This window comes from Chaetodon trifascialis, chromosome 4, assembly GCF_039877785.1.
Source record: "Chaetodon trifascialis isolate fChaTrf1 chromosome 4, fChaTrf1.hap1, whole genome shotgun sequence".
In the NCBI taxonomy this organism is placed as follows: Eukaryota; Metazoa; Chordata; class Actinopteri; order Chaetodontiformes; family Chaetodontidae; genus Chaetodon; species Chaetodon trifascialis.
The window spans coordinates 10,119,274-10,145,957 of NC_092059.1; the positions used below are offsets into that span (position 1 = coordinate 10,119,274).

General features: G+C 42.6%; 1 protein-coding gene across 1 annotated transcript; it reads left to right on the plus strand.

The window, feature by feature from the left end:
* The first annotated feature begins 176 nt into the window (after window positions 1–176).
* On the plus strand, window positions 177–26,615 carry rxrgb (retinoid X receptor, gamma b). Its single transcript, XM_070961210.1, has 10 exons — window positions 177–287; window positions 16,346–16,581; window positions 19,897–20,041; window positions 21,760–21,939; window positions 22,109–22,269; window positions 23,135–23,264; window positions 24,076–24,208; window positions 24,639–24,730; window positions 24,843–24,948; window positions 26,067–26,615. Exons 1-10 carry the CDS (start codon window positions 257–259, stop codon window positions 26,212–26,214), a joined length of 1,362 nt encoding a protein of 453 aa, XP_070817311.1. The 5' UTR covers window positions 177–256; the 3' UTR covers window positions 26,215–26,615.
* Window positions 26,616–26,684: the final 69 nt, after the last annotated feature.

Consider the following 26,684-nt stretch of genomic DNA (forward strand, 5'->3'; position numbering starts at 1 on the left):
GGTCGTTATTCCACAAAGTGACCATATTACCACACTGCCACTGCAGGAGATGTTTGGTCATGATCGCTGGAGCTTGATATCGACCACAGTTGTCGTTGGGAGAAGCCCTGTTTAGCCCCCCCTCCTCCCCCCTCCCTCCCCCGCTGGGCACCCGTGTTGAGAGCCGCCTTGCAGAGTTGAGTCTGGCCGGGAGAGGAATGCACTGGGATGCGGAGCAGCACCGACTGTAGGAAATCGACGCCACAACTCGCGCAATATGGACAGTAATGATCCGTATTTACACCTCAGTAAGTACGCCTCAACGATTTACTCCGAGCCCGCTGAGCCTGGTGTGTTCGTGGAAAAGCTGCTGCGTTTTGTTTTGACTTTAGAGGAGAGAGCGTTTGTTTCATGGCGTCTTCTTTCCAGCCTGCGAGCCGTGCGCGAAAGCGTCCGCGGACTTTTAACAGCCGCCTCCCGTCTGTGAATCCGTTTGTTATGCCGCTCTCTTTACCGATAAGCGTTTCGTGACCGTGCCAATTGAGACGAAAGCTGCGGCCAATGCAAAAGTCAGGTGATCGTGGTTGTGCCGGTCAGGCAAGGTCAGAGGTTGGCACTTTAATTGCGCTTATGTAATTTATGGCGCTTGTCGCGCGTCCCTTGCTAAACTGTTTGAGACAGAAACAGAATTTATTGGTCTGGGATGGCCATCGGATCCAGAGAGAAACGTATGAAACGGGCTTGAGGAATGGCGGATTTGTTCTGACGAACAAACTTGCACTCTCTGGTGAAGACTGTGAGAGCCGCCCCGGTCAGCGCTGTGGCTATATCCAGCTGAATGACAGCATGATGTGATTTTGCCCAGTAAAGCTGAACTCTGGTCTGACTCATTGACTTTGCCCTTGAACCAGCTGATGGTTTTTTTCTATTATCAGGCTTTCTGTGACAGCTTAAAATCCTCAGAGACAAGGAAATGGCTTCTGTTCACTGTGGAGTTTGCAACATGTGGAATCCACACTGTACATTGGCCCTATGATCGGTGTCAGGCCTGTGTGTTTGTAAGGGAAACCTTTTTAAATGAGACTATCTGGACTGAAAGGCTTGTCAGCTTGGAGTCACACATATGCATCATTTATCATGTGATTTTTTTTCTCTCTCTCCCTGAAAGATAGACTCCTTGTCACGCTGTTATTGGTAGACACATGCCATGTGCCACTGTCTTTTGTGGGGGGGAGCAATAGCGAGGCATTACAAGGAAACAAATACAACCAGCCTTTGAAGCCCCTTTATGTTATCGCATCTATCTGGGCACAGTTTGGAGGGGCTGAAAGTAGCTCCATAATGATTGTGGCCTCCAGGGGAATGAGACGGACATCTGGATGTGAGAGCATGCACAGGGAAGCCCATGGTGTGCAGAAGTAACAGAGCAGTCCCCCTGGGCTACAGTCTTTCATGTCTGTCTTTAAAGACTTACTCTGATCAGACAGTGGAGGCATCCTAAGATTTATGCGGCTCGGGACAGCACCAGGCCACGTTTGGCTGTTATTGATCTGTCATTATTAAGTATGACGTGTCAGTGCTGATACTGTACAGCTGAGGGCACTTTCAGCTCCACCAGTCTCTAAATCTTTTTGCTATTTTTTGTAACACGCTTAATTTGCAGCTGGTAATTGACACATTCTTTCTCATTTAAATTCCCAGTGCATTTCAGGGTTTATCCAACCGCATATGGAGAATTAGCATTTAAAAACGGCTCATTTGAGAGAATTTGATCAATCTTGGTTTCGGCGGAGTTTTCTCGTCCCATTATGGCCCTGCTGTAATGCTGTTGCAGCTTTCCCAGCCCACAAAGACTTGCAATCTGGGTTAAATGCTGAATATTTGTGATTTTTGTGTATTCAAAAAAGAAAGAAAATATCATCCACCAGCAGCTGAAAGCCCTGCTAGTTTAGCAGAATCAGTTAAACCCATGATGAGGGCAGTTTTTATCTTTGAGTGTATTTAAGTTCTAAGAGTTGGTAGTAAAGCCACTGAGCTGTTTCTGAGTCAAAGACACAACCGCTGAAAGATCATTAAAAGAATAACTGTCCTTGTTTTGTCTGTCTCTTTGCCCACAACTATTATTTATGAAGTATTTTAGCATCAACAGCCCACACACCAAAACACATATGAAAATAAGGCCTGAAACATTACTCATTTCTTGGATTACAGACAATCACTCTCAAATGAATTTGCTCCCACCGAAATCTGTCATTAGTGTGTGGTGGTGGTGTGCGAAGCAGCGTGGAGTCAAGAAAACAGTCTGGCGATTATGTGCGGATTGTTTCGTGATCCACTCAGCTTTTCCCAGACATGTTGTGTTTCAGCAGGTCTGATGCGGGCCTGCCCCTGGGGCGTTAAGTAGAATCAGCATTTTTCTCCTCTCAGCACTTCAGCATTTTTTATTTTCCGTCAGTGGAAGTGATTCTAGGCTCACTGACGGGCACCCCCTCGCTGCCTTTGACAGCGAGAACGATTTTAGCTCGCAGTTGAGGGAAGTCGTGGCAGAAAGAAGAACGGGATGAGAGAGTGAAGGGAGCAAAACAAAGGGGAAGTGGAAGGGGGGCTGAGGTGGGGTGAAGAAAGAGGTCACCCTAGTTGATGTGAGCTCTCATCACTTGCCAGGGGTCAATGATTCACCTCCCAGTGCACGCACGCACACACACAGGCAGACAGGGGCACACACACCCAGTCAAACACTCCTGCTGAAACTTCACAGCTGCAAATATGCAGACTTCATATGTGGATAGCTTATGATGGCAAAATGTGACTGATATCATGTGACTTGAAGAATGCGAGTGGTATTATTTGACTGCAAAGTCCCGGCAGTATTAAACCTGCTCTCTAACGGCCGATCCCTGCACAGAGCACGCCCCCACCCACTCCTGCAGAGCTAAATAAACCACACAGGTAGAGGGTGTGGCTCTGCAGGTATTTGCTCAAGAATTCTGTAGCTCGAGACCTGCGGTGCCCCAATGCAGACGCATGCATTAGCACACAGCACGTACAATAGGCTTATTTCAAGGCGCTTTTGATCGAGCGTGTGTATTTATGCGTCAGTGTAAAAGAGTCTTGACTGTGTGTGAGTGGGCGCTAATTGTGAGTGCAGGATGAGGGAAAAGAAGGGGCGTAAGGAGGCCATTCTCTGGGCTAATTGCCAGTAATTAGTCATTAGTGAAGAAGGTCAAAGCCTTGATTTAATTCCAGCTTTAATCAAGCAGAGAACCTTGAAAGGCCCACAGGCTGCAGCAGTGTTAGGTTATGAGATGTATATAGCTATTTCTTTGCTCATTATCCAATGACAACATATATGCCACACATGGACGCACACACTAACACTAATTTTCCACTGAACATTATGTATTACGCATCCCTCTGATCTTAAGCATCTGTCCATTTCAGTGTTTGTTTTTAATTAATTCACAAATTGCAACTCATAACAGCCAAACATATGCTTATATTTGCATTAAATGCTGAACAAATTAGGGTCTCCTCCTAACGTCAGTGCAGAGTAAATGCTGCAGTTTCAACCTGCACACACGCTGAGCAATATCTGTTAATGTGTCTTGAAAATCAAAATTCTTCCCAGTCATCCCTGCTACAGTTTTTCAAGGGGAAACACTGCTGTTTGCCTACCAAAATGTATTTAGATAATTTAATTTAATTTAATTTAATGTTACACTATGAAAATGCTACACTTCAAAGCAAAAGCTCTCATTATGTAGACTGGACACTGTCAGTGTCTCAGTAGGTGTAACTATTCAATTGTTATTATTGATGTGTGAACATGTAAGCGATATTTTAATGTTGTAGTCGGTTGAGGTGGAGCTCATTTGAACTCTTTTATGTACTGTTGGGTTAATCTGCACTATAATAATACATATTTAGAAACCGATCATAGCTTTGATATGTAAAATCATGATGTTAAAAATACTCATATAAATGTAATGAAGTATAAAGTTGCAGAAAAAGGAAATACTCAAGTAAAGTGCAACCTCAAAATTGTACTGAAATATAGTACTTTTAACTATACAGCACTGTGTATAGTTAAATGATGTCGTGCTGTATACCCAGAGAGTGCTGAAAACATAGTCGATCTGTTAAAATCTACTGTAAATTTATCATCAGCAGTTTTGATAAGTAAACATTGAATTTGTCAATAAACAACAGTAAACATTCTCTGTTTCCAGCTTCTCAAATGCTTCTCTCTGCTTCTCTCTATTTTATATACTGTACTTATGTAATGCACTGAGTGAGTATCTTTGGGTTTTGGAGTGTTGGCTGCACACTCACTCCGCTGTGATTTTACTTTCTAACATTTTACAGATTTTATACACTAAACAATACAATTAATCAACCAACAGATTATTCAATAAGGAAAACCGTCTTTGGTTGCAGCCTTATGCCCAGAGTCAGTCCCAGATCAAGTACCTGATGAGAAAGTTTAAGCGCCACAAGCTCGTTAATGTAATACATTAATCGGAATGGGATCAATGACGTGAGATGTATGGCTCTGAGAAGTTGAACTGACTAACCACGCAAAGAGTTCTGCATGGCATTCTGCGCTTAACAGGAGCACAAATGGCAGCAACAGGTAACAGCTAAGTACATTAGATCTCATTAAACCTCTCTATTGAGAGACATAAAGTACATGCTGAAAACCTCGCTTGGCTATTCTGAGTGTCATTCCAGTGCACTACCGCTGTCTCACACCCGCAACTGCAAGCGCGTACACGTTAATACAACACACGAGCTCATGCGGCTGTGTGGAAATAGCGTTTTTTTCTGCTTTTTTCTGCTGTTCCCTCTTTTTTCCCCTGCCTTTGCCTACAAATGTCCACTCATCAAAGCATGATCATGTCCTTCCTGTTGTCAAAAATCACTGCTGGCAAGGAAACAAGGACACAAAGAGAAAACAGACTCCTCTTGAAATCAGTTTAGTGGCCCAAACTGGCTGATTTATCACTTGTTTGTCTTTCAAGCCTGTAAATGAGCTGCAGTGTATAAATGCACGTATACTCTGGCAAAATCGCAGTTAGATTATTAGAAATTCAGATGTGTGCCCTAAATCCAGGGTCGCCAATTACCCTCCTCCCACGTCTTCATTGTCCATGATACATCTGAATGAATGCTAATTATGGCTCTCAGGGTTAATTTGGCATGTTTTATGTGGGCCATGACACACTATTATAACACAGGATGCATTTAAGAAGGACTGTATTAATTTAGCTTCTCTCCGAGGGATTTATTAAGTCTGAAGGCAAATGTCTCTTCTCCGTCTCCGTCTCCTTCTCCGTCTCCGTCTTCCCTTCTTCTTAGGTCGGGCTGCTGAGTCTCTTGCCAGGTTACTGTCAGCAGATCTGGTTACTGGTGGCTATCCTTCAAGCACTGTATAGATATTTGATCCGGTCTCATGCAGGTGCACTGCACAAGAAAACTCTGTTGAGTCATGTTAAAGTAAAATAGATGGACACATGCAGGGGAGGGCTTCACCAGTTTTTCAGGACCATCTTTCAAAAGCTCGAAGGGGAGAACCGGCTGAACATTTGATAGGGTGGCATGATAAATTAAAAGGAGCAGCTGCAGACTAAAATCAGTGCCAAGTTCACATTTATTGGCAAGGGCTGTTTTCTCTTGATAATCATGTGACAAACGTCCACGGCCAAGAATGTATGCTGCCTCTGTTATTGCTGAACCAACTGGACTGTTATTATTATTTATTTTTTTGGCTGATTTTCCTGATATTTGTTGCACTAAAAGCATTTTCTTACTATATCTGAAAACTTGTTTTAATAGATGAAGCCTTGAAAGAGTCAGACCAAAGACTGACTCCATTCCTGCTTGGTTTGTAGTTTATTTAGGTTCCCTTAGGGTTTGTCACGTATTGTTCCGCTTTGCCTTTAAGGTATATTTTTGGCCTGTGCTTGCATCTGAGTCTTGTGTGTTTGCTTGACGATCCATAGCACTGAAAAAAGACAATTCCTGACTTCCTGGAATGCTATAACACTTGTTAAACACACAAACATGCTAACAATGTGCACGCAGGCAACTCCACATGTCACAACAGTCCTGTTAAGTGTGCATGCTGGCACAGTTGTTTCTTGCCATTAAAGGGAATTCCAGATGTTTTGGGGAAGATAGAAGAGAAAATTCTTTAGCCTCTGGCCACTTCTTGTCACTTCCTTTTTCAACACTCACATCCCATTTATACCACCTACATATGAGACAGAAAGTCTGTGACTAATTTTCAACAAAAGAGAACAAAGTGAGGAAATCTCACTGACACGTGAAACTTCTGTAGACCAGAGGAACATCGATGTCTTCCCATGCTCTGCAGTCCTGATCCCTTTTAAGAGGGAGTAATTGGAAACTTCTGCTTGTACTGTACTCTCAAGTCAGACCCCCCTCCACCGTGACCACCCTCCCTCTAAAGACCCCCCACTCCCATCCCATGCCAGACACGCTGTTCTGCCACTACAACAGGTGTCTCTGTGCAGATAGTTTTACCAACGCTGCGAGAGAGAGACATGAGATGAGTGGGCGGTAGAGCTGATTTGCACAGCAGTCGGCCAGCAAACAGTTCCTGCGGGATTGATCTCTGGGGAAGGATAATCTGGGTAATCCTATAACCGGCGGCAGCGGACTCCGCCTCTTTTGCTCTTCACTAACCCACCGCCCCTCTTTACACGTCGACCCTTCCGTTCCTGCTCTGTCCTGAAAACTGATTGGTTTCCAGAGGATCTGCATCATTTTAGTCTGTCACTGAGTCAACACTTGAGTCTGAGCCCTGGTCCTGAGTGACTGGCGTCCTGCCAGTGCCACACTTGCACCTGAAGGTATGTGGCACCCCATGGCATCACCTGCAACTGGAGGCAGCCCTGGGAGGGAGATAGGTTATGGCCACTGTGAGTAGCAGCATTTGTCTTGCCTGTGTGTGCGTGTTTGTTGTTGGAAATGCACAGATCAGAATCAGCCCTGGGATTGTATGTGGTGGAAGATGTTGCCTGTCCACAGCAGCGTTGCACTAAAAGCTGGTGCTGCACAGATGCATTACAGTAATGCCTTTAATCCCTGTGCAGTCTTTAAACAAGTTATTTTGAATTTCTGTCCCCGGTGGGAGAAATCTGCAGCTAGCAGGGCGAATTCATACTTGGAACCTCTTTGCATTTGATGCGTTCCATATATGATCCTCACTGTGATACAGACTGTATTGTGCAAGGGATTTTATCTTTAAGTACAGACATCATATCTTATTGGCCACCAACAGCTCAGTTCCTGCCTTTAAAATCACTGGATCATTTTAACCAGTTGTGACAGATACAAGTCTTTGCTGTTGCACGTTTCAATCGAAAGCTTGTGACTCATTTGAGGTCTCAGATGTGGTCAGCGGGGATGTCACTCAACTTAAAGGGGCGCTGCCGGCACTCTTTGCCTTGTCCTTCCCTATCTGTTTATCTCTCAACACTTGTCCCTTCCCATTAGCCCTCTCCATCCCGCTTTCCCTCTCTGTTTGTGTCTGCTGTCTGTCACCCTGCATCCTTCCATCAACGCTCGCTCTGATTTTTTTCTCTTCCTCCTTCCTGTGTGTGAAGAGGTGTGGGAGGTGTTGATGTGAGTTCGCTTCCATCCATATTGCAGGCAGTCTAGTAACCAGCTCACTGTGTGTACATGAATAAAGTGCAGATTGTAGAGCTGATTCTTTTCTCTAGTGTCCTTGAGAGAAGCATGTGACACTCATCCTCTCTGAAAACCACGAAGAAGTTCTTTTATTCTCCAGGTCTTGGTTGAAGTAAGGGTAGAGAATAGTGGACAAACTTCACAAAGCATTTGCAGCTTCTGATCTTGAGCCTAGAGTACAGAAAGCATGCATGCTAATCCACCTGTGTTGCACGTACATGATGTTATGATGATTAAAACCATAATACTCATGCAGTATTTTTGAGCCTCTATTTAATCTTAGGAAAAATTGCACTATGGTTGAATAAAAGCTAGAGCATTACACCAGGGGTTTTGCATGTTTAAACACATTAACTCTAGCCATTCTAATGCACATTATGCATTATGCACTGCTTTGCAGAGCCTTGATACTTTAACTGCTGGCTAAAGTATAGCATTCAAGAGCTGTGTTATTAGAAAATAAGCCAAAAAAGGAAAATAATGCAATTTTGGTCTTATTCCAAGCTAATTTTAGCCTCAGTGAGTTGATACTCACACCATAGGTATTGAAGATAATGGTGATGATGAGTAACATGAAATTCAGTATATACTGTTTGTAGTCAAAGTAGTCAAAGTAGCACCATGGTCAGTTTGTCGGTTGACCACGTTGGTCCTGACTGAAATATTTCAACAACTATTGGATGGATTTTTATGATTATATACAGACATTCATGATCCCCTCGGGATGAATCCTGGTAACTTTGGTGTTTCCTTTCAAAATTGTCCAATATGCAATTTCAATAATTCAATACCTGCGAAACAATCCCACCAGCCTCAGCTGTATTTTGTGTTTAGTGGCAAGTATGTGCTGAACTAAGACGGTGAACATGGTGAATATTAAACGTGCTGAACATCAACATGTTAACATCGAGCATGCTAACATTCCGACTTAAGTATTTGGTACAGAAGTACAAAGGATGGCCTCACACGCTGGCTGCAGACTCTAGTACCTTAACCAATAGCCATGTTTCCATCTAAAAGTAGTGCACATTTACTGAATATTACCAATGGGAATATTTCGCTTGTGTTTGTTTCGTGTATTAAGTTGCAGAAAGTTACATTCTCCTCATCGCTCTGCACAAATCTGATCTGTCACTTTCTCACTTTCTCTGTCAGTGTCTCTTCAGCGGGTGCTTACGTCACTTGTTTTATGCTTTATGTCTGTTGGGATTCATTTGCTAAGTTTCCATTGCACTTTGTTGCAGTTTGCTTTTGTGGATACACCAATTTTTCCCCCTCAGACAAGGGTAGAATTTTCAGCTTTTACTTGTTTTTTATTTTCAATTTGAAAATGCACATGAAAGCATGGATAATGCTATCCAGTGTGGTCTTTTTTTTAAGCCTTGGCCATATAGATCATTTTTTCTGTCGCAGATTTTTTTTTTTCAGGTGCCACATTATCCCAACATCCAGTTAACTGGAGCGACTGAGCTGGTTGGGTAGTCTGGCTGTCTTTCTAGGATCTGGTCACAGGCCCAGAGGTCAGGTCACCCTGGTCACACTCACTGGGTCACAGCAAGAGACGAGTGTCTTAGTGTGAATTGTGTGTGTGTGTGTGTGTGTGTGTGTGTGTGTGTGTGTGTGTGTGTGTGTGTGTGTGTGTTCATAGGTCATACCCATCTCTGTGTAGCCCTCGGTAAGAGTGGGAGAATACTTCTAGGAATGGAAGCTTCGGTTTGCGTTGGGCCTTTCAGTCCACCTGTTTGTTTGCTTTCCAGGACCGCTTGGTCAGCCTGTTCCGTCTGTGCTAGCGGACTTGTGTTATCTCTTGTTGTTTAAGTTCCAAACTTTTTTATCACTCGCAAAACAATCTTTATCTTGTCCCTGTCTCAGCCCTGGCCTCTTCATCGATCCTTTGCCTCCCCGCTGGCAAGTCTGCGATGTTTGTGAGGACACATGGCAGCAACGGCTAACATATGGGAAATATACAGTATGACGTGTGCTTTGTGTTCATTAGCTTGACTTGACGTTTTCTTTTGTTTGAAGCTGTGCTGTAGAGAAGCTACAGAGAGGGTGTCGAAAGAAAGAGAGCAGAGTTAATTTATTCTCTTTTCAGGGAAATTGTGTGTGAGTTCACTACAGGGCAGAATTTAGGGTCAGGGAAGTTCATTAGCTCAGCGCTTGTGTTGTCACAGCCGTATGCCTGCATGGGAAAAACTTTTTTCTATTTCTCCATGTTTTGAACAATAGAAGAATGACTACAACCGTAGCATCTGTTTTTTGAGTTAAGCTCAACCAGTGTTAGGAGCTATATTTAGTTTGGCTGTTTAACTTCAAAACAGCAGTCAGAAAATGGAGCGGGTGTCCTTGAAGTAGCGTTGGACAGTTTATTTAACAGTAGAGAACGTCGTCATTTTCTCTCACCAGTAACCGTTTTTATCTCCTAAATCACTGCTGTGTATAAACACACAGGGGCTTTTCTCAATTGGTGATCTAATATTCCCAGCCAGGCGGAGAGATTAGGCGTGTGTGTTAGTGGGATCATGTGAGCGTTAGGGAGGGAAGCCATTGCCGGAACGGGACGATGCCCTCCCCCATCCACCCATCATCCCTTGCATCCATCCATCCATCCATTGGTCCCTTCCTTCTCTGACTCTGCCCCCCCTCCCTTCCCTCCTCGTCCTCGGCCTCCCACCTTCTTGACAGCTGGCCTGCTGAGCTGCAGATACTTACCCGGGGATAAGAGGATTTACTGACACAATTGATCAGACATCAACCTCATTTAGCAAAGAAATGAATGTTTAAAGGGTGGTGATTTTGTGCTAGTGTGGAAGATTTGCCTGTTTTTTTTTTCTCTCTCTGAATGCAAAACATGACGAGTGTGTGTGCTTGCGAGGAGTGTGTGTGTCAGATGAGGGTTTGTGGCTGGTGAGCTGGATTGGCAGTGGAGAGATTTCTTAATTACATGTCTGCTGTATCTAATGAGCTCCGCAGGCTGTCCGTCTGATTACTTTAGGATGCGTCCTGCTCTCTGTCATATGGTCACGGCGCTGTCAGTCACGAATATGAGCACGAGAGCATGCCATACATACACACACACAGAAAACAAGACACACACCAGCAGGTATTAAACAGATCGATGCACACGCCGAGGATCCGCCCTCATAGCGGCTAATCTGATGGACATCGAGGCTTGTGTTGTTGTTCAGGAGTGGATCTGGTTCTCCCACCCCCGTCACAAATCCCCACCATTACCCATACCCCCCCACTATACACTCCCAGTGCTGGTCTGCTCTCCAGACAGTAGATATTATTAGTTAGTGGGCCATGGGCTTATTGAATTACCACACAGTGGAGTGCTACATCCAGCCACTACCCAGTAATTAACAGTGAGGGATTTGGAGGGTTTGTGGTCTGTGATGTTTCTTTAAACCTGTTGATCATTAGATCATTGTGATGTATTTGTGGCTTTGGCACAAATGTTGGTATAAAATGTGGCTGGCCTACATAAATGATCATCGAGAGCACAGAGCAGCTGTTTGATGGTGATGACGATGTGATATTGTTTCCACTGGAGCTGTTTCTGATTACTTGCTTGCACAGTGATAGAAGAAATACTGATTTAAGCATCAAGTTGTAACCAGCTTTAATCCCATTATGTGGCGGCCCTTCTGAGCGTATGCGGGGAAAAATTGTTCATGTGAAAAGAGATATATTGTTTACTCGTTAATTGTTATCTATGTGTGAATTTGACACTGGTTAAACATTGCGCTAAATGTACTCGCATGGGAAAAAAGACAAACAGCCCAAAACACCAAGATATTTAATTTGCAATGATATGAAACAGGGAAAAGCAGCAAATCCTAATATATGAAACCCTGGAGAGAGACATAATGGTTTGCAGTTTAGTCTGACTGTTGACTTCAGTGATTAATACATCACTTCCCTGTTGTCCAGTACTGTATGTGGTGCCGTTATGTCCTCACACCATGTGTTTCAGCGCAGTAGTCTATAGTATAGAACATATATTCTAGAAGTCTCTAGATATAAAAACAGTTCCTTTTCTAATGTCACTAGGAGACAGAAGAACAAAGTCTTGTTAATTTTGTATATGTGATGATTATTATGGTTTCATATTAGGACTAAACTGGAATATAACAAAAATACTCAAGTAATTTTCTCTAACATTATACTCAAAATAGCTAAAGTATCGAACAATCCACAGTTCAGTCTAGAATATATGACAGGTTATACTATTTTTAATCAGCACAAACACATCAGAGTGAGCCAACTCACAACAGAAAATGTCATCCACTGATTTATTTGAAGAATAGTAGTTGCTACATTTGTTGCTGTTAAAGGGACTGTAAACGCATCACGTTAAGCGTAGATTTAAGGTACCGTCCGTCTCTAATTCAGATCAAACTTTGGTGGTCTGAATGCTCGAATGATAGAATGATACACTTTGTTTTAAGTCCCCTCTGTGCACTTATTTCTGGGAATGATCAGTGCAGCTGTGGGTTGCTGCAGATAGGAACTCTTTGAACTTGGTTCAGGAGTTTGGCAACAGGCGACCTTTGATTTGCGGCGCCAGCGGTCAAAGGTGTCTGTTTGTTTGCTCTCAAATAGATGCTTGTGTCGCTGCAGCACTCTATAGGTCTCGACAAATGCTGAGAGGAAGCACCTAAAAACTAAATCTGTGTGAATTCTTAGAGTTTCATACGGTGTTTTTTTTTTTTTTAATGCCATCCATGAGCAGCCTCCCAGTGCTCACTAATGTCTTTCTCTGTTGTGCAATGTGTGAGAGACCTGTAAATTCCAGAGGCTTCTTTGTATAGAGGTGATTTACATAGAATGGAGATGGAACAGCCGGTTGAGGCGGGTCATACAAGGATAGGCCCCTTTGAGCCGCTCTGGGCCGATTTATGCTTCCTCCACTGAACATGTTGGCCTCCTTACAAACACACACACAAACACACACAAAGCATGCTCAGCTCGCCGACCATTCCCTTTCAGGCATCCCACCAGCTGACTGTCCATGTGCTTTTGTGCTCCCCCGTGTACTGCAGTTACTCGCAGGTCTGGACAAAATGCAGACATCTTTGGTTTCGTCTTAAACATGCAGCTTATGTTTTAGACAGTCATGTTGTCAGAATGTTGCACTTAATTAAGACAGAGACTGAATAGGCTTAAAGGACCACATCTGATGACTATTTTTACTATTGGTTGATCTGTCTGTTGTTGTTTTTGTCTACCCAACAGTCCAAAATCCAAAGATCTTTAGTTATAATGCTGTAAAACATCAGTTGGAAGTTTGGAAAGCTAGAACCAGAGAATGCTGATGAATAACCATCAATACATTTTCATCTAAAAGATGAATCGCTGTTCTGCTCAGCATTAGTTGTATGTTACTTGTTGGGACCAGAGTAGATTCTGGCCTTGTCATCATCTCTAAATGCTGCACCATTGTGTGTGCATTATTGATTCTAAACAGTGATTTGGAGATCTGGCCGAGGCTGCAGCCTCTCAAAGCTTCTGAGAAAGTGTAAACACACTTTGGCACAGAAGGCAAGAATTCAAGCTTTAGCTCCAAGCTGTGAGTTTAGTTTGAAACAATGAGCATTAGAGGTTTGTCCCAGCCAAATGCATTGAGTCATCTATGTAAAAACTCTGTAGAGGTTCTTGCCTTCAAGTTACTGCCAATTTACACCACAGATCTGTTTCAGATCTTCACGTAAAACAACCTTTATCTTGTCATGTCTTCCATCTGTCCTGGGCAGTCAGAATATATGTTGGTCTTGATGACCATGAAAGCATGTTGGCGAATTGTTGGCTGGAGTGACGATAGCCCCGTTACTATATCTCCTACTCAGCACTTCTAGAATAGAATAGGTCTTTACGAGCCCCGAAGGGAATTTGTCATGCGCATAAAGAGAGGGGCCAGTGCACAAAATCAGACACAGTACATGCTGTACAGTACTCTTCCATTACATAAGCTCGTTATTTAGACAAATCGGCACTCCAAAAAGTTGGGAGCACACTCTCACCATTGCAGACTTCCGATTTTTTTTGCATTACAGGCTGTTGCATACAGCTTTAAGAGTTTAATGCTTTTAAATTATATTTTACTGCAGTATATCTTGTGTATCCACTCAGCTCTGTGGGAGAGGGAGGGAGGGAGGCCCCAATACATATTTGCCTGCCAGGGATCACTCGTGGAGGACTGGAGAAAGCGGGCGAGTAAGCGAGGGGGTGGAGGCTATAGTCTCAGTGCTAAACAGGAAGTTGCACAACATCTGTTCCTTGGCATTCAGAGAGGGAGTGAATGTCCAGCTGTGTGATTTAGAGTGTGTCTTCATGCAAAGAGTCCTGCGTCCAGGCTGACAGTGTGACATTCCTCTCCGTTTCTCAATTCTTTGAAATCTGAAAGCAACTGTCTTGCGTTACTCAGAGTTTCCATTTCCTTTAAAAAGAGTTTGTGCTTCTCACATCCAGCCGAGAAGAACCTAACATGGGCTTAATCACTGCCAGGGGTTAAGTATCAGAGGAACATTTCAAAACGATTGCAAAGTATTTAGCAAGTAGTTCTTTCAAAAAACCCTGCAAACTGAAGTCTCTTAAGCAAATCCAAAGCCCAAACACTAATGGTGAACATGAGTAATTATTTCTCAGAAGCAGACACCCAGAAACACGTCTTTGTAAACACACAAAATGTTCCCGTGACAGATATTGCCTGCAGGTGAGAGAGTTTTACTGACTTTTATCTCACGGTGTTGCCATTTAGCATTTCTCTGACACCAAATGATGAAATGTAGCGTTGATCTTGTTTTGTGTATTCCATATAAAGAAGCAGCCAAAGCAATTACAGAAACGAGAATGACAGTAAGATACGTGGAATTCAAATAAAAGACACTGCAACGAGTCACTTTGCAAGAGTTTTAAAACAAGTAAAAATATCTAGTCACAAGGAACACACAGTTATCTCAACCCTCTGGAGTCATCTGTGAGTATATTTATTTGTATATCATGAAGATACAAGCTGAGATGTGGGGGTTTCACATAGCGTCTCATTTATGTCTGTACACCATGAGAATCACTTTACATGTACATAGACTGTATTGTACTTTCATTTCCTCTGTTTTATTGCTGTATTTGTCTGTATAAATAGTGAAACAATATGTTTTACAGCGTAGAACTGTTCTATAACAGTATTTTAAGTCGTTATCACTAAAAGACTTGAACATTTTTCAGGCACTTGTGTCATTTTTCTTCTATTTTGCATCCCCGGCACCTTTATACTTTGCACCTTTATACTTTTATACTACAAAAGGGGAGGCTGAAGAGGTCAAAAGCAATTTTCACCTATATGTACTAATCACGGTATGTCCTGGCATTACACATCATTACCATTATCGTAAACCTCATAAGAAAGTTCTCCACCCAACTAAAAAAAAAAAATATTGCAACTGTGCAACATGGAAAAGTACATTTAAACTAGATGTCAGAACAAGGAAAACTAGTTTTTCTTGATAGTGCTCACCGCCTACAAGGTATAGTGACGAGTGCAATGATGACAAATACATAGAGCTGAGGCTGAGAACTGTTGAGGTGGACCTTTGAATAGAGATCAAAGAGATAAAACAAGCCTATAAGCGTGAGATCAATGGGGTCTGTATGAAGGACTTTTCCTAAATCTAGCTTCCATTCACAGCTGGAGCATCTTTCCTTCATAATACAAACAGGCAACTCCTGCTGCAGTTTAACTCACCTGAGATGAAATGATCAGAGCAGCTCAGAGCTAAAATGTTCAATAAAATCTTCCCTCCTTCCTTCCTTTCTTCATGGAACCAGTGATCTCTGTGCATCCTGTTGAGTTTGGAAGAAAGAAGAAAGATGATGTTTGTTTGCATCTTGTAAGAAACCAACACACAGATGTTGTTCCCTCTGCCACTCCCCACCTTTACACACACAAACACACGTGACATTTAACCAAGAGCAGTGGCATTGGGCGCAGTATCACTCTGCGTATGAGTGTGTGTGTAAAGCTCAGCATTTCTATACATGCCACACACAGTGCACCTGTGTGGAAACATCTGCGTTCGTTATGTTTCTCTTTTCTTCAGGTCTTTCCTTTAATTGGTCTGAACAGGCATGTTGGTATTTCATTCGTTGATGATGAATGAATGTCCTCACAGCTACAGCACATGCATGAAATTACACACCACGCCCTGTTACCCAGATGACTGACAGCTTTTCTAAGTAGGGCATCTATGTAAATGCCAGCCTGTCAGTTTACATCAATGGATGCAAAGCAAAGTCAGCAGCCTGCGACCAAGGAGGGCTTCACCCTGTGTAGCCATATTTACACAACACTAAATACATAAAGATATGCTGCACTGATGGTCAACAATATATTTCTAGATTCTCTTGCTTGTTTAATCCATTGATGTGACACTAATTTCCACTGTACAACATATTTGTAATCCATTATATCACTTTTGCATCTCTGCTGGTCAGCAGTAGTCAGTTTAATGTGTGATTATGTGGTGGATTTATGCATTTGTTATAATGACTGCGTTGTGATGGGGAGGTCATCAGCTGGTAACTCAGTGTAAATCTTTCTATCCTGTGTCTCCTCAATCGTTATAACACTCCATTCCTTCTCCTCCAGACTCTACGGGGCCAATGAGCACGGCCCACGCTCACCCCCCTCACATGGGTGGTGTGGTTGGCCACCCGTCAGTCATCAGCACCTCCAGGCCCTTACCGTCCCCCATGTCCACCTTGGGCTCGGCGATGAACGGCCTGGCCTCGCCATACCCCGTCATTACATCGTCTCTGGGCTCGCCCTCCGTATCGCTGCCGTCCACACCCAACATGAACTTTGGACCACTCAGCAGTCCACAGGTGAGGAAATGTGTTTTGATGGTCTTCAGATAGCTGTGGACATTGTCTTAAAAGGCTTCTCCTTCAGAGGGACTTCAGTATTAACTTGAATATTTCCCTTGAAGAAAATATACCTTTATACTGAACATTAATTTTGGTTAAATTTGCTGTGATAAAATGTCATTATTCACCCTCTTTCCTTTAACATGCCTTCTCAAAGCTACCACTAGAGAAAACCTGTAATACCCAGAGAGACAATTGAAAACAGCAGACAAGCTGGTTTTAAACAGAATCCATGAGTTTAAATTCATTGCTGCTCGCTCCTCAGCTCCCAGCTTCATCATCAGAGGTTCAGATTCTTCCAAATTACTGCTTTAGGCCATGTCGCTCCGTGTTAAATGATCATGTTCTTTGGTTGATCATGTGCCTCTCATTCTTTGAGTTTCTGCCAGCAGACAGGAGGTTGAAGGCTAGCCATATCCAATGTGTTTAGCTGGCATACTTTGGCTTCCCTCTCTCTCCCCTACCCTTCTCCTGACCTTTAAACTTCTCGCCCTAAAGGTCATCCTTGAGTTCTGTGTTACTGCTGTCATGCGAGGGGACTTAGGACGCTGGGCGACTATTGGCCCTTTAATGGATTACTGCGAGAAAGGAGGAGAAAAAGAGCAGCCCCCATTTTTTCTGGATTTCCTCACTCTTCCTGAACATTACTCCTCTCTTTATAGCACCATCTTGGTTATTATGCCCAGGTTGTTCATGATCCTAACACAGCCTCTTTCGATGAGAGGCTGATCTTTAGATTTAATAAATAGTAAACAGAAGCACCCATAAAACTGCCCTTCTTCTTCGTCTGACACAGAAACTATCAAAGAGAGGGCTAATAGAGCTGCTCTCTTTGAGGGGACCACAAACACCACAAAGCTCCGTGTTTTCATGACTGGCACACACACACACACACACACACACACACACACACACACACACACACACACACAGTGCTTCAGAGGCTGGATCGAGGCCAGTGCCGCAGGGCACAGCAGACAATGATATACATTGGTTCAATCACAGTATGGATCTGTGCCCTCAGGGACAGTCAGGGTTGATGCGTTTGGATGGTGTAACCACCTTTTCGCTGCTCGCCATCAGCGGGTGACGAAGCCTCCATGGTCACTGTGTCATGTGACGTTGCATAGCAACTTCGTGAATGAGCAGTGCTGGACTGACAGAAGCTGAAGAAAATTCAGTGTGTGCCCGTTCAGGTGGTATTTATATTTTCAGCCATCATCTAATGCTTTTTATCTCCTTTAGAGGCCTGATCAGTATTTTCTGATCATAGAAATTACAGATATATTTACACATATCATTGAATAGTTCGACTCATAGTGAAGAATAACGTTTTTGTACTTTTTTGTATTTTTTAGCGAATGATTTGATTGTTTTACTGCTGCATTTAGTTGTAAGCAAACCTACGAGAGCAGCAAGAGAAAACAATCAGTGTTGCACCGTTTTATTATGTATTAATAATTGTATTAAGAAATGAATTGCATAAATACCCATCAATCGGTTTCTGAGTCATTTCTGCTTCCACTGAAGTGCAGAAGTGTCGGTTTTATATTGGTGTTGTTTTTTGCATTTAGGGCTGCAACTAACAGTTGTTTTTCATGATTGAATAAATGCAAGGCACGATTTCCAAAGCCCAGGTAGGCATGTCTACACTGCCAGTTTTATCTGACCAACAATCAAAAGATATTTAGGTAAATATCATGGAGAACTAAGACATTTCAGAAGCTGGAACCAGTGATTTTGCAGCATTTCTGCTCAGAAAATTGCTAAAATTATTAATCGATTATCAAAAAAAACTGACAAACTGATTAAATTACAAATTGTGTTTAAAAGACAGCTCATTTTATAGACGAAAGACTTTCTCTGAACAGTGGAGCAGCATGTCTGGTCCATTAAAGGCCCAAGTAAACCTTATATGTATGAAGCAGTGTGTTCTTCATACCATGTGTTGTATAAAGAATGTATGACGCATCAATAATCCATATGCAGTGCTTGTAGCTCTTTTCTACAGCAGTATGTTGTCTGTCTAAAGCAGTATAAATGTCTGAACAACTGTTTGAATGCATTCTGACTTTCCAAACCATACATGTATAAATGTAATTATTTGGGGAAACTGTGTGGGGAAACACTGACTCACATAAGCAAGTATGCAGGGGACTGAATGCTCATTTAAGTGTGATGGGCTGCCTTTGGGGCATCTCCAGTGGGAGAAAATGGTGGCGGTGTAGAGAAGTAGCGAGATCAAGGAAAACTGAATGACAGGAAAAGAAATCTGTCATATCCTCTCCTGTGCTATAAGGTCACAGGCCTGCCTGCCATTAGAGGATATTCAGAAGAGAGTGCACATTGTAAATAAGTTATAGGAAAAGCCTGAGGTGACTGGGAAATGTCCTATATGTCACGCTGCATCAAGTATATAGGACAAGAGGGCATATGTGGGTCAGCTTTGTTTTTTCCACTTGGAGTGCAGATGTTTGCACATAAACAACTAATCAAACAAAAATGTGCAGCGCAAATATGCATCCTGCCTGTCGCTCGTCAGCAGGACAGGGTCAAAGGGCACAAGGATGATAAGAGTGAGAGAAAAAGAGAGATATGTGGAAGGCAAAAGAAGCTGGACTTGTTGCTCGGCCTCGAACGGATTTCACCCGTCATTTAAGAGTTTCAGTAACTCTGCTGAGAGATTGGGGGTGCCAGTTGTTCTAATCTCACACATCGTTTCTTCTCATAGGACGCCTTGATGTCACATCTGGGATGTTTTAATGTGTCATGGCATCTGATTCACTTAAATCAAGCTAATAATGTAAACAAAAATTTGGTCTAATCATGTGTTGATTAGATGCTTTAATGTCTTAACATTCAAAATTTCCCTCATTCTCAGGAAGTGAAGGACCCTACACATGAGTGCCCTCTGCTGTTACTCTCTGAGTACTGCACTTTGGGCACACGTGACTCCCCTCATACGCCTCCCCCCACGTCAACAAACCTTTAAAAACCTGTATGACAAGCCTCAGACAGAAGCCGCAGCCCCACCCACTAACCGAGCATGTGATCGCACTTTCACAATAAAGCGTGTGGGTGGGGAGGGAAAAAAATAGCACGGGTGAACGGAAGACAACATGACAAAATAGAGGAAGGGGGAGAGTGTCATGAGACGGCCTAACACTTTTCACTCTTACTTCCCCTTGGCTTCCTCCTCTGCTGTGTTTTGTTCGTTCAGCTCTGACCACCTCAGCTTCAACTCTTTGTCTGTGTGCTTCCTGTTATCCTCAGATGAATTCTATGAACAGTGTCAGCAGCTCGGAGGACATCAAGCCTCCGCCGGGCCTCCAGAACCTGGGAAACATCAACTACCAGTGTACGAGCCCCGGGGGAATGTCTAAGCACATCTGCTCCATTTGCGGGGACCGCTCCTCAGGTAATGTCAGAGGGTGAGGAGGGGGGAGAGGCACGGGTGAAGAAATTTACACTCCCGCCCACCACAAACATCAGCACACAGCTGACTGAAGGAAAGATAACAAAGATATGCTTGTTCGGCATTTTGTTAGGTTTATCATATGTTAATGCTAATTTGGACTATAGAACTTATAGTTATTGGCACCATTGCACCTGTAAAAGTAGGAGAAGCACACAGCCGTCAGGAAAGAAAATGCAGGAAAACTGAGTACAAACAGCAGAATAAGCGATCTTGAGATTCACCGCAACATATTTAAAAGAGAGGTTTTGTACTAGAATGTGAAATGAATAAGGCCAGACAAGCCTTTTGTCTAACAGTAACATGAATATTAACAATTCTTGTGCCTTGTTTACCACTAAGAAGCTCACAAATCAAACCAACATGGCTAGCCTTTGATTTCCTGTCTCGCAATTAGGGCTTGCTTCTTTTTTAGCGAAAAAATAAATGGTTTCAGATTGGCCATACATTCCTCCACGTCAAACAACGAAGCCAGACCACTGCTGAAATTTGGCTTTAATTTGGTTCCATTGACATTCAGTGCTATCAATATTAAAACTCTGGAGGATGTAGCATCCCGAGTCATCCATCTGCTGTTCTGACACCCTGCCAACCAGCCTTTTCATTATTGTATTCAGTTGCTTGGAAGTGGATGTGCCAAAAACTGCTGTTAAGCCCCTTTTAAAAAAAAAATCAACCTAGATTCTTCTGTATAAAATAATGACAGACTGATCTCCAATTTTCCACTCCAAAAATTACTGAGAAAGCTGCTTTGATTCAGCTCCACCACCTTTTAGATGCGCAGTAAACGTCTTTTGGACCCTTAGACCACATCACGGCACTGAGGCTGCACTGATGAATGTGCTAGCTGGTGTTCAACTAGATAGTGTTTGTAAAACTGACACTAAAAGTTTTGTTGCTGCTTGATCATTGATGCATTGGACCATAAAATACAGCCTGGAACAGTGGGGCTGATTGTCTGGTCCAGTCCTCAGTTGCTTCACATCATATCTTGAAGGCAGAGGCTGTGCTGCGTGTCAGACTCTTGGTATTTAACCCTCAAATGACATGTGACAATAACGATGCTTATCACAGCTATGCAGATTTATGTAACTCATTCACTAAGTGACTGAGGTCACTCTATCAATGCTTAGAGCAAACAGCTGGATGCAATTACATTTCCTCAATAACTACATCAGCCTTTCATCATCTCAGACAAATGGCCAGAATAGAGGTCTAATGTCCAGGCAAGATTTAGAGAAGCTCATTCACTCCTTTATTTTCATCAGGGTCAACTATTGTGACAGTTTCTTCCCGTAGAGACCTTTAGATAAGTTCAGTTCATTCAGAATCTGCTGTTCTAACAAGAACCAGGAGAACTTAGCACATTACTCCCGTCCTTAAACCTCTACAATGGCTTAGCTTATAGAAAGGATTTTAAAGTGCTGCTGCTAGTTTGTAAATTGCTCAGTAATCTCAGGCCTAAACACTTTTCTGGTCTCCTTGAAAAATATTTTCTCACCAAGTTGCATTTGGGGTGACAACTTAATACTAAACTGTAACTGCTCTCTATATTTCTGGTCTGTATTTTGTGTCATTTTATGTATTATATTTCATTTATGTGCTCTATTTCATCTCATCTATTTTATCTTAATTGATTTTATTTGCATTTTTCCCCACAGGAAAGCACTACGGCGTGTACAGCTGCGAGGGATGCAAGGGCTTCTTCAAGAGGACCGTCCGTAAAGATCTCACCTACACATGTCGAGACAACAAGGAGTGCCTGATTGACAAGCGCCAGCGAAACCGCTGCCAATACTGTCGATACCAAAAGTGCCTGGCCATGGGCATGAAGAGAGAAGGTGTGCCATTTTATACTCTGCTGCTCATAATCGATCTGTCGAGCTCAGAGTCTCTTTTGATCTCGTCCAGTGTTGAGTTCATATTGGTGATATTATGGTTTTGCTGATATCAAGTCCAGAACAATAAGCATGGGGGTGTTTGACCTCAAGTGTGTGTGTGTGTGTGCAGCGGTGCAGGAGGAGAGACAGCGTGGGAAGGAGCGGGGGGAGAGCGAGGTGGAATCTACCAGCAGTTTCAACGAGGAAATGCCCGTGGACAAGATCCTGGATGCCGAGCTGGCTGTGGAGCCCAAAACAGAGACGTACAGTGACGGCAGCCCCAGCAACTCAGTAAGAACCGCACACGCTCATCCAGAGGCTGAGCGAGGTGGCACCGAACGCCGCTGTGAGCTAAAAATGTGCTGCTTTGTTATATCGGCCTGATCAGCGCTGGTCACAAAATATGTAAATAAGCTCTTTGCTATTGAGAAGCTGAATGATGGACTACGATCAGTCCAAGTGAAATTACAGTCAGGAAACACATTTGCTAGATTCAAATGTTCTTTTGCGAGTAGTAAGCTAAGCAAAGATGAACACAACAGAGCAGTTTTTGGGACTGAATCCAGGCTCTGTTGTGGCTCCATAATTGAATCAAGCTACTGTCAATGCGCTGCTGTCATAATCTGCAGACAGCTGCTCCAAGGTCTGTTTTTATTTTCACCATGCAGCGTTTATTGTAGTATTTGACTTGAGAATTGCAGTAAACACGTCCAAAATCTGAGACAAACACTTAGAAGTCAGTAAATTAACAGGGAAGCTGACACTGAATCATCAGTTTATTGGATGCACCTGTTCAACCTCACGGCTCTGAAATAGATCCGACCATCCAGAGCACATAATGTTGAATTCTGGTGACAGTGTGTACAGAAGCTCAGCCATTTTTTTGACGCTGTACCTAAATTAGATGGCATTATATTGTAAGCTGGCATTGATGTTATAAGATTTCTTTCCTTTTGTGTGTATAAATTTCAAGGATGTGTTGAAATGTTCACAAGTCTTGAGAGGAAATTGTTGCCTCAAAGAAAACCCAAAAATAACCACAGCTGCACCTGCTCGCCAACTGCTATCAGACAAGTTTAGATGTCACTGAATTAGATTACGAGCAGAGTTACTGACTTGTTTTGTTTTTGCATACTCTCTCCCTGTTCCCCTCCAGACCAATGACCCGGTCACCAATATCTGCCAAGCAGCAGACAAGCAGCTCTTCACCTTGGTGGAGTGGGCCAAAAGGATCCCGCACTTCTCCGAACTCCCCCTCGATGACCAGGTCATCTTACTACGAGCAGGTAGTCACACACACACAAACACACACACACACACACACACACGCACACACACACACAAACTTCCACCTTCAATTACTTTCCTGGAGACTTACCCAAACCATCACCATAACCACTACTTGCCAAACCATAACCTTAACCTGACTTTAACCTAATCCCAAGTCTTCATCCTTAAAATTTAATGATTTACATTATGGGGACTTGCGATTTGTCCCCATAAGGACAAGGTCCCCACAGTGGAAACACACACACACCGCTGTGTTTCCATCACTTCAGAGGACATTTCATTGTCTCACCTTAACCCTAACTGCTATTGGCCTAACCCTAACCCCTTAACCCTAACCCTAACCTAAGTCTTCATCCTAAAATGTAATAATTTACCTTGTGGGGACTTGAGTTCTGTCTCCAAAAGGACAGTGAGTACCCACAATGTGACTGTGTAAAGTGATTTATGTCACCACAACATGAGTAATACACACACTCACACACGCACGTGGCAGTTATTCATCCCCAGGCAGGCAGTCTATTTAAGTCTTTTACATTTGCTCAACACATTTCTGCCATCTGGTTTAATGGAGCAGTGAAACCAAATATAACTGGACTATTTGCCAAGTCCCAGCAGTGCACTGCACCAGCGCTGACCTCTGCTGGTGAGAGATTTCATTCACAGGCATTCACAGGAAATGAGGAAGCCAAACTCCTGACCCAAAGGGGAAAACAGGGGCAGGCTGGAAAATCATAGAAATTATGTTGAATGTGACAAACTTGAGGAGAAAGGATGAAAGGTCACAGTTTCTCCTCTTTTTGCACCCAGGCTGGAACGAACTCCTCATCGCCTCATTCTCGCATCGCTCAGTCACGGTAAAAGATGGCATCCTGTTGGCGACGGGCCTCCACGTCCACAGAAGCAGTGCCCACAGTGCTGGAGTGGGCTCCATCTTTGATAGGTTGGTAGCATTCAATGCAGTTACTGAGTTACTGTATTTTCTTTTAAAGTGATGTCCTGTCATCATGATGTCAGGCTCATTTAGGGCGGTATGTCAAAGAAAAACTGTGAAATTAGAATGAAATCATGTAATAGTAAAGACTAATAAAGCTCATCAGTAAAAGGGTCAAAATGACATTTGAGAAGCTGGTGTTAATCAACAACCCTAACAAACCACTGCAGGTTTATGACAGTCGTTTTATGGTCTAAGGAAGGAAAACTGTCGCAAATGCCATTATAGGCCACTGCTGCTCTCATATACACAATTATGTTCTGTCATTTAAGGTAACTCTTGCAAAATAATAAGAAACGGGGCAAAGTTTACGTTTTGGGATTGTGGTTGATGAACCCTCAAAACCTTCTCTAAATGTTAATCATGTGATCTCCTGCAGAGTCCTCACAGAGTTGGTATCCAAAATGAAGGATATGCAGATGGATAAGACGGAGCTCGGCTGCCTGCGAGCCATCGTCCTCTTCAACCCAGGTCAGCCCAGCCTCCAGCTTTCCCAGTAAAGACACTGGGGTTCTGAGATTTGTGGATGCAGTGTTGTATTAGCATCATGTTTGGCCTGACTGTGAATATGTGTTTTATTCAGATGCAAAAGGCCTTTCGAACCCACCAGAGGTTGAGGGGCTGAGGGAAAAAGTTTACGCCTCACTGGAATCGTACACGAAACAGAAATACCCAGACCAGCCTGGCAGGTAGGACATGCATCACATTACAGCATCAATCAATACCAAACGCCATTGCACTCTTCATTGCTACGTACAGCCATAAAGCTGCAATTAAACAGACGACTTGCTCTTACATAACTTAAACACTTTGACTTGCATTAAATGAAAAAATGCAGACGGGTTGTGTTATGGCTTATAGAAAATGTTTGCAATTGATTTTTTTTTATTTACTGCTGGGAGCTGAATAAGATCCACAGGTGACGTTGAAAAACAGCCGACACTGTCAGCTTAATATAGATGTGCACATGAAAGAAATCAAAGAAATAACAATAAAATAGTAGGCAATTATTGATGATGTAAGTTAAAAATACTGTCAGGCAAGTTCCTGGACTCAAAATTTCCTTGAAATATCAGAGAATTAGCTTTAGTAAATTATACTTTAACGCCGTAACTTGAAGTACTCATTTCAGGAGGAAGGTTATACTACAGATGCATTCAAATGTATGTAGGATTTTAAAGATGTATGTGGCTCTAGGTCTGACTAAATACACCATTCAGGGGCAGATAAGGAGAAATGTTCATGCAACAGCAAGACAGTGGCATGAAGACTTTAAGACTTTAAAGATAGGACTTTATTGATCCTCCGCAAGGGGAATTTGCTCATGTGTTACAGCAGTATGAATGAAAAGGAGATCTAGAAAAAGAACAAACAGACAATAAAAAGGGTACAAAATATAATCAATATATGCTGATTTGATCCCAAACAATCACATATATCAAAATTTGCTTGGAAAAAAACCCCAAATGAAGAATGAATTTCCCTGTCGTGGGATTAATAACGTGAGATCTTATATTTTAACTCAAAAATAAAAACAGTTTGTTACATTTTATATGTTCATGTATTAATTTTTTAACATGTTATTTTTAAAATTAACCAAATGAATGTGTTAAAGTCGATATAAGATTCAAAGCGATCAGTAATTATGTCAGTGCAAGTTTTCTTTAAGGGTTTTGGTCATAAAATCTTTGTGTCTTGCTGGTCTTGATACAGTTTTGTGTCTTTTAAATGGTCAACACGTTAATGATTTTCTACATAATAGAAAATGATGATGGCCCTTTTTCCGTCTTTGCATCCCTTTCGGCAGGTTTGCCAAGCTGCTGCTCCGCCTGCCCGCCCTACGCTCCATCGGCCTCAAGTGTCTGGAGCATCTGTTCTTCTTCAAGCTGATCGGGGACACGCCTATCGACACCTTCCTGATGGAGATGCTGGAGGCGCCGCATCAGATCACATGACACCAGTCCCCCCCTTCCCCCTGTATATACTCCCACATTGTCAGCGATATGAAGATGGAATTTAAAAAAAGACTTGATTCAAATTGTAAAACAGCATATTTTGTACCTAGCAAAGCATTGTAATTAAAATTGAATAAGAAGTATTTTGAGGTCGTGGGTGGGGTGCGGTGAAGAGACGGAGGATCGAGCACACTGTCGAAATGAATTCTGATAGAATTGTGAACAGATGACTTTTGTAAATAGATAATTTCTGGTGTCCGTTTTAAAAGCAACCCAATGCAATTTGGAAAAGAATCATATTTTATTCAAAGAGGAATTGTATAAAAGCAGAAACCATCCTTACATTTCTTAAAACACATTTGAGAATTCTTACAGAATAAAGTTATTTAAAAATTTACCTGAAATGTGTTGTTCGTGTTGTCTTCTTTTGACTTTTCGTACATTAAATTGCGTTGCTGTTAGAGTTTTGC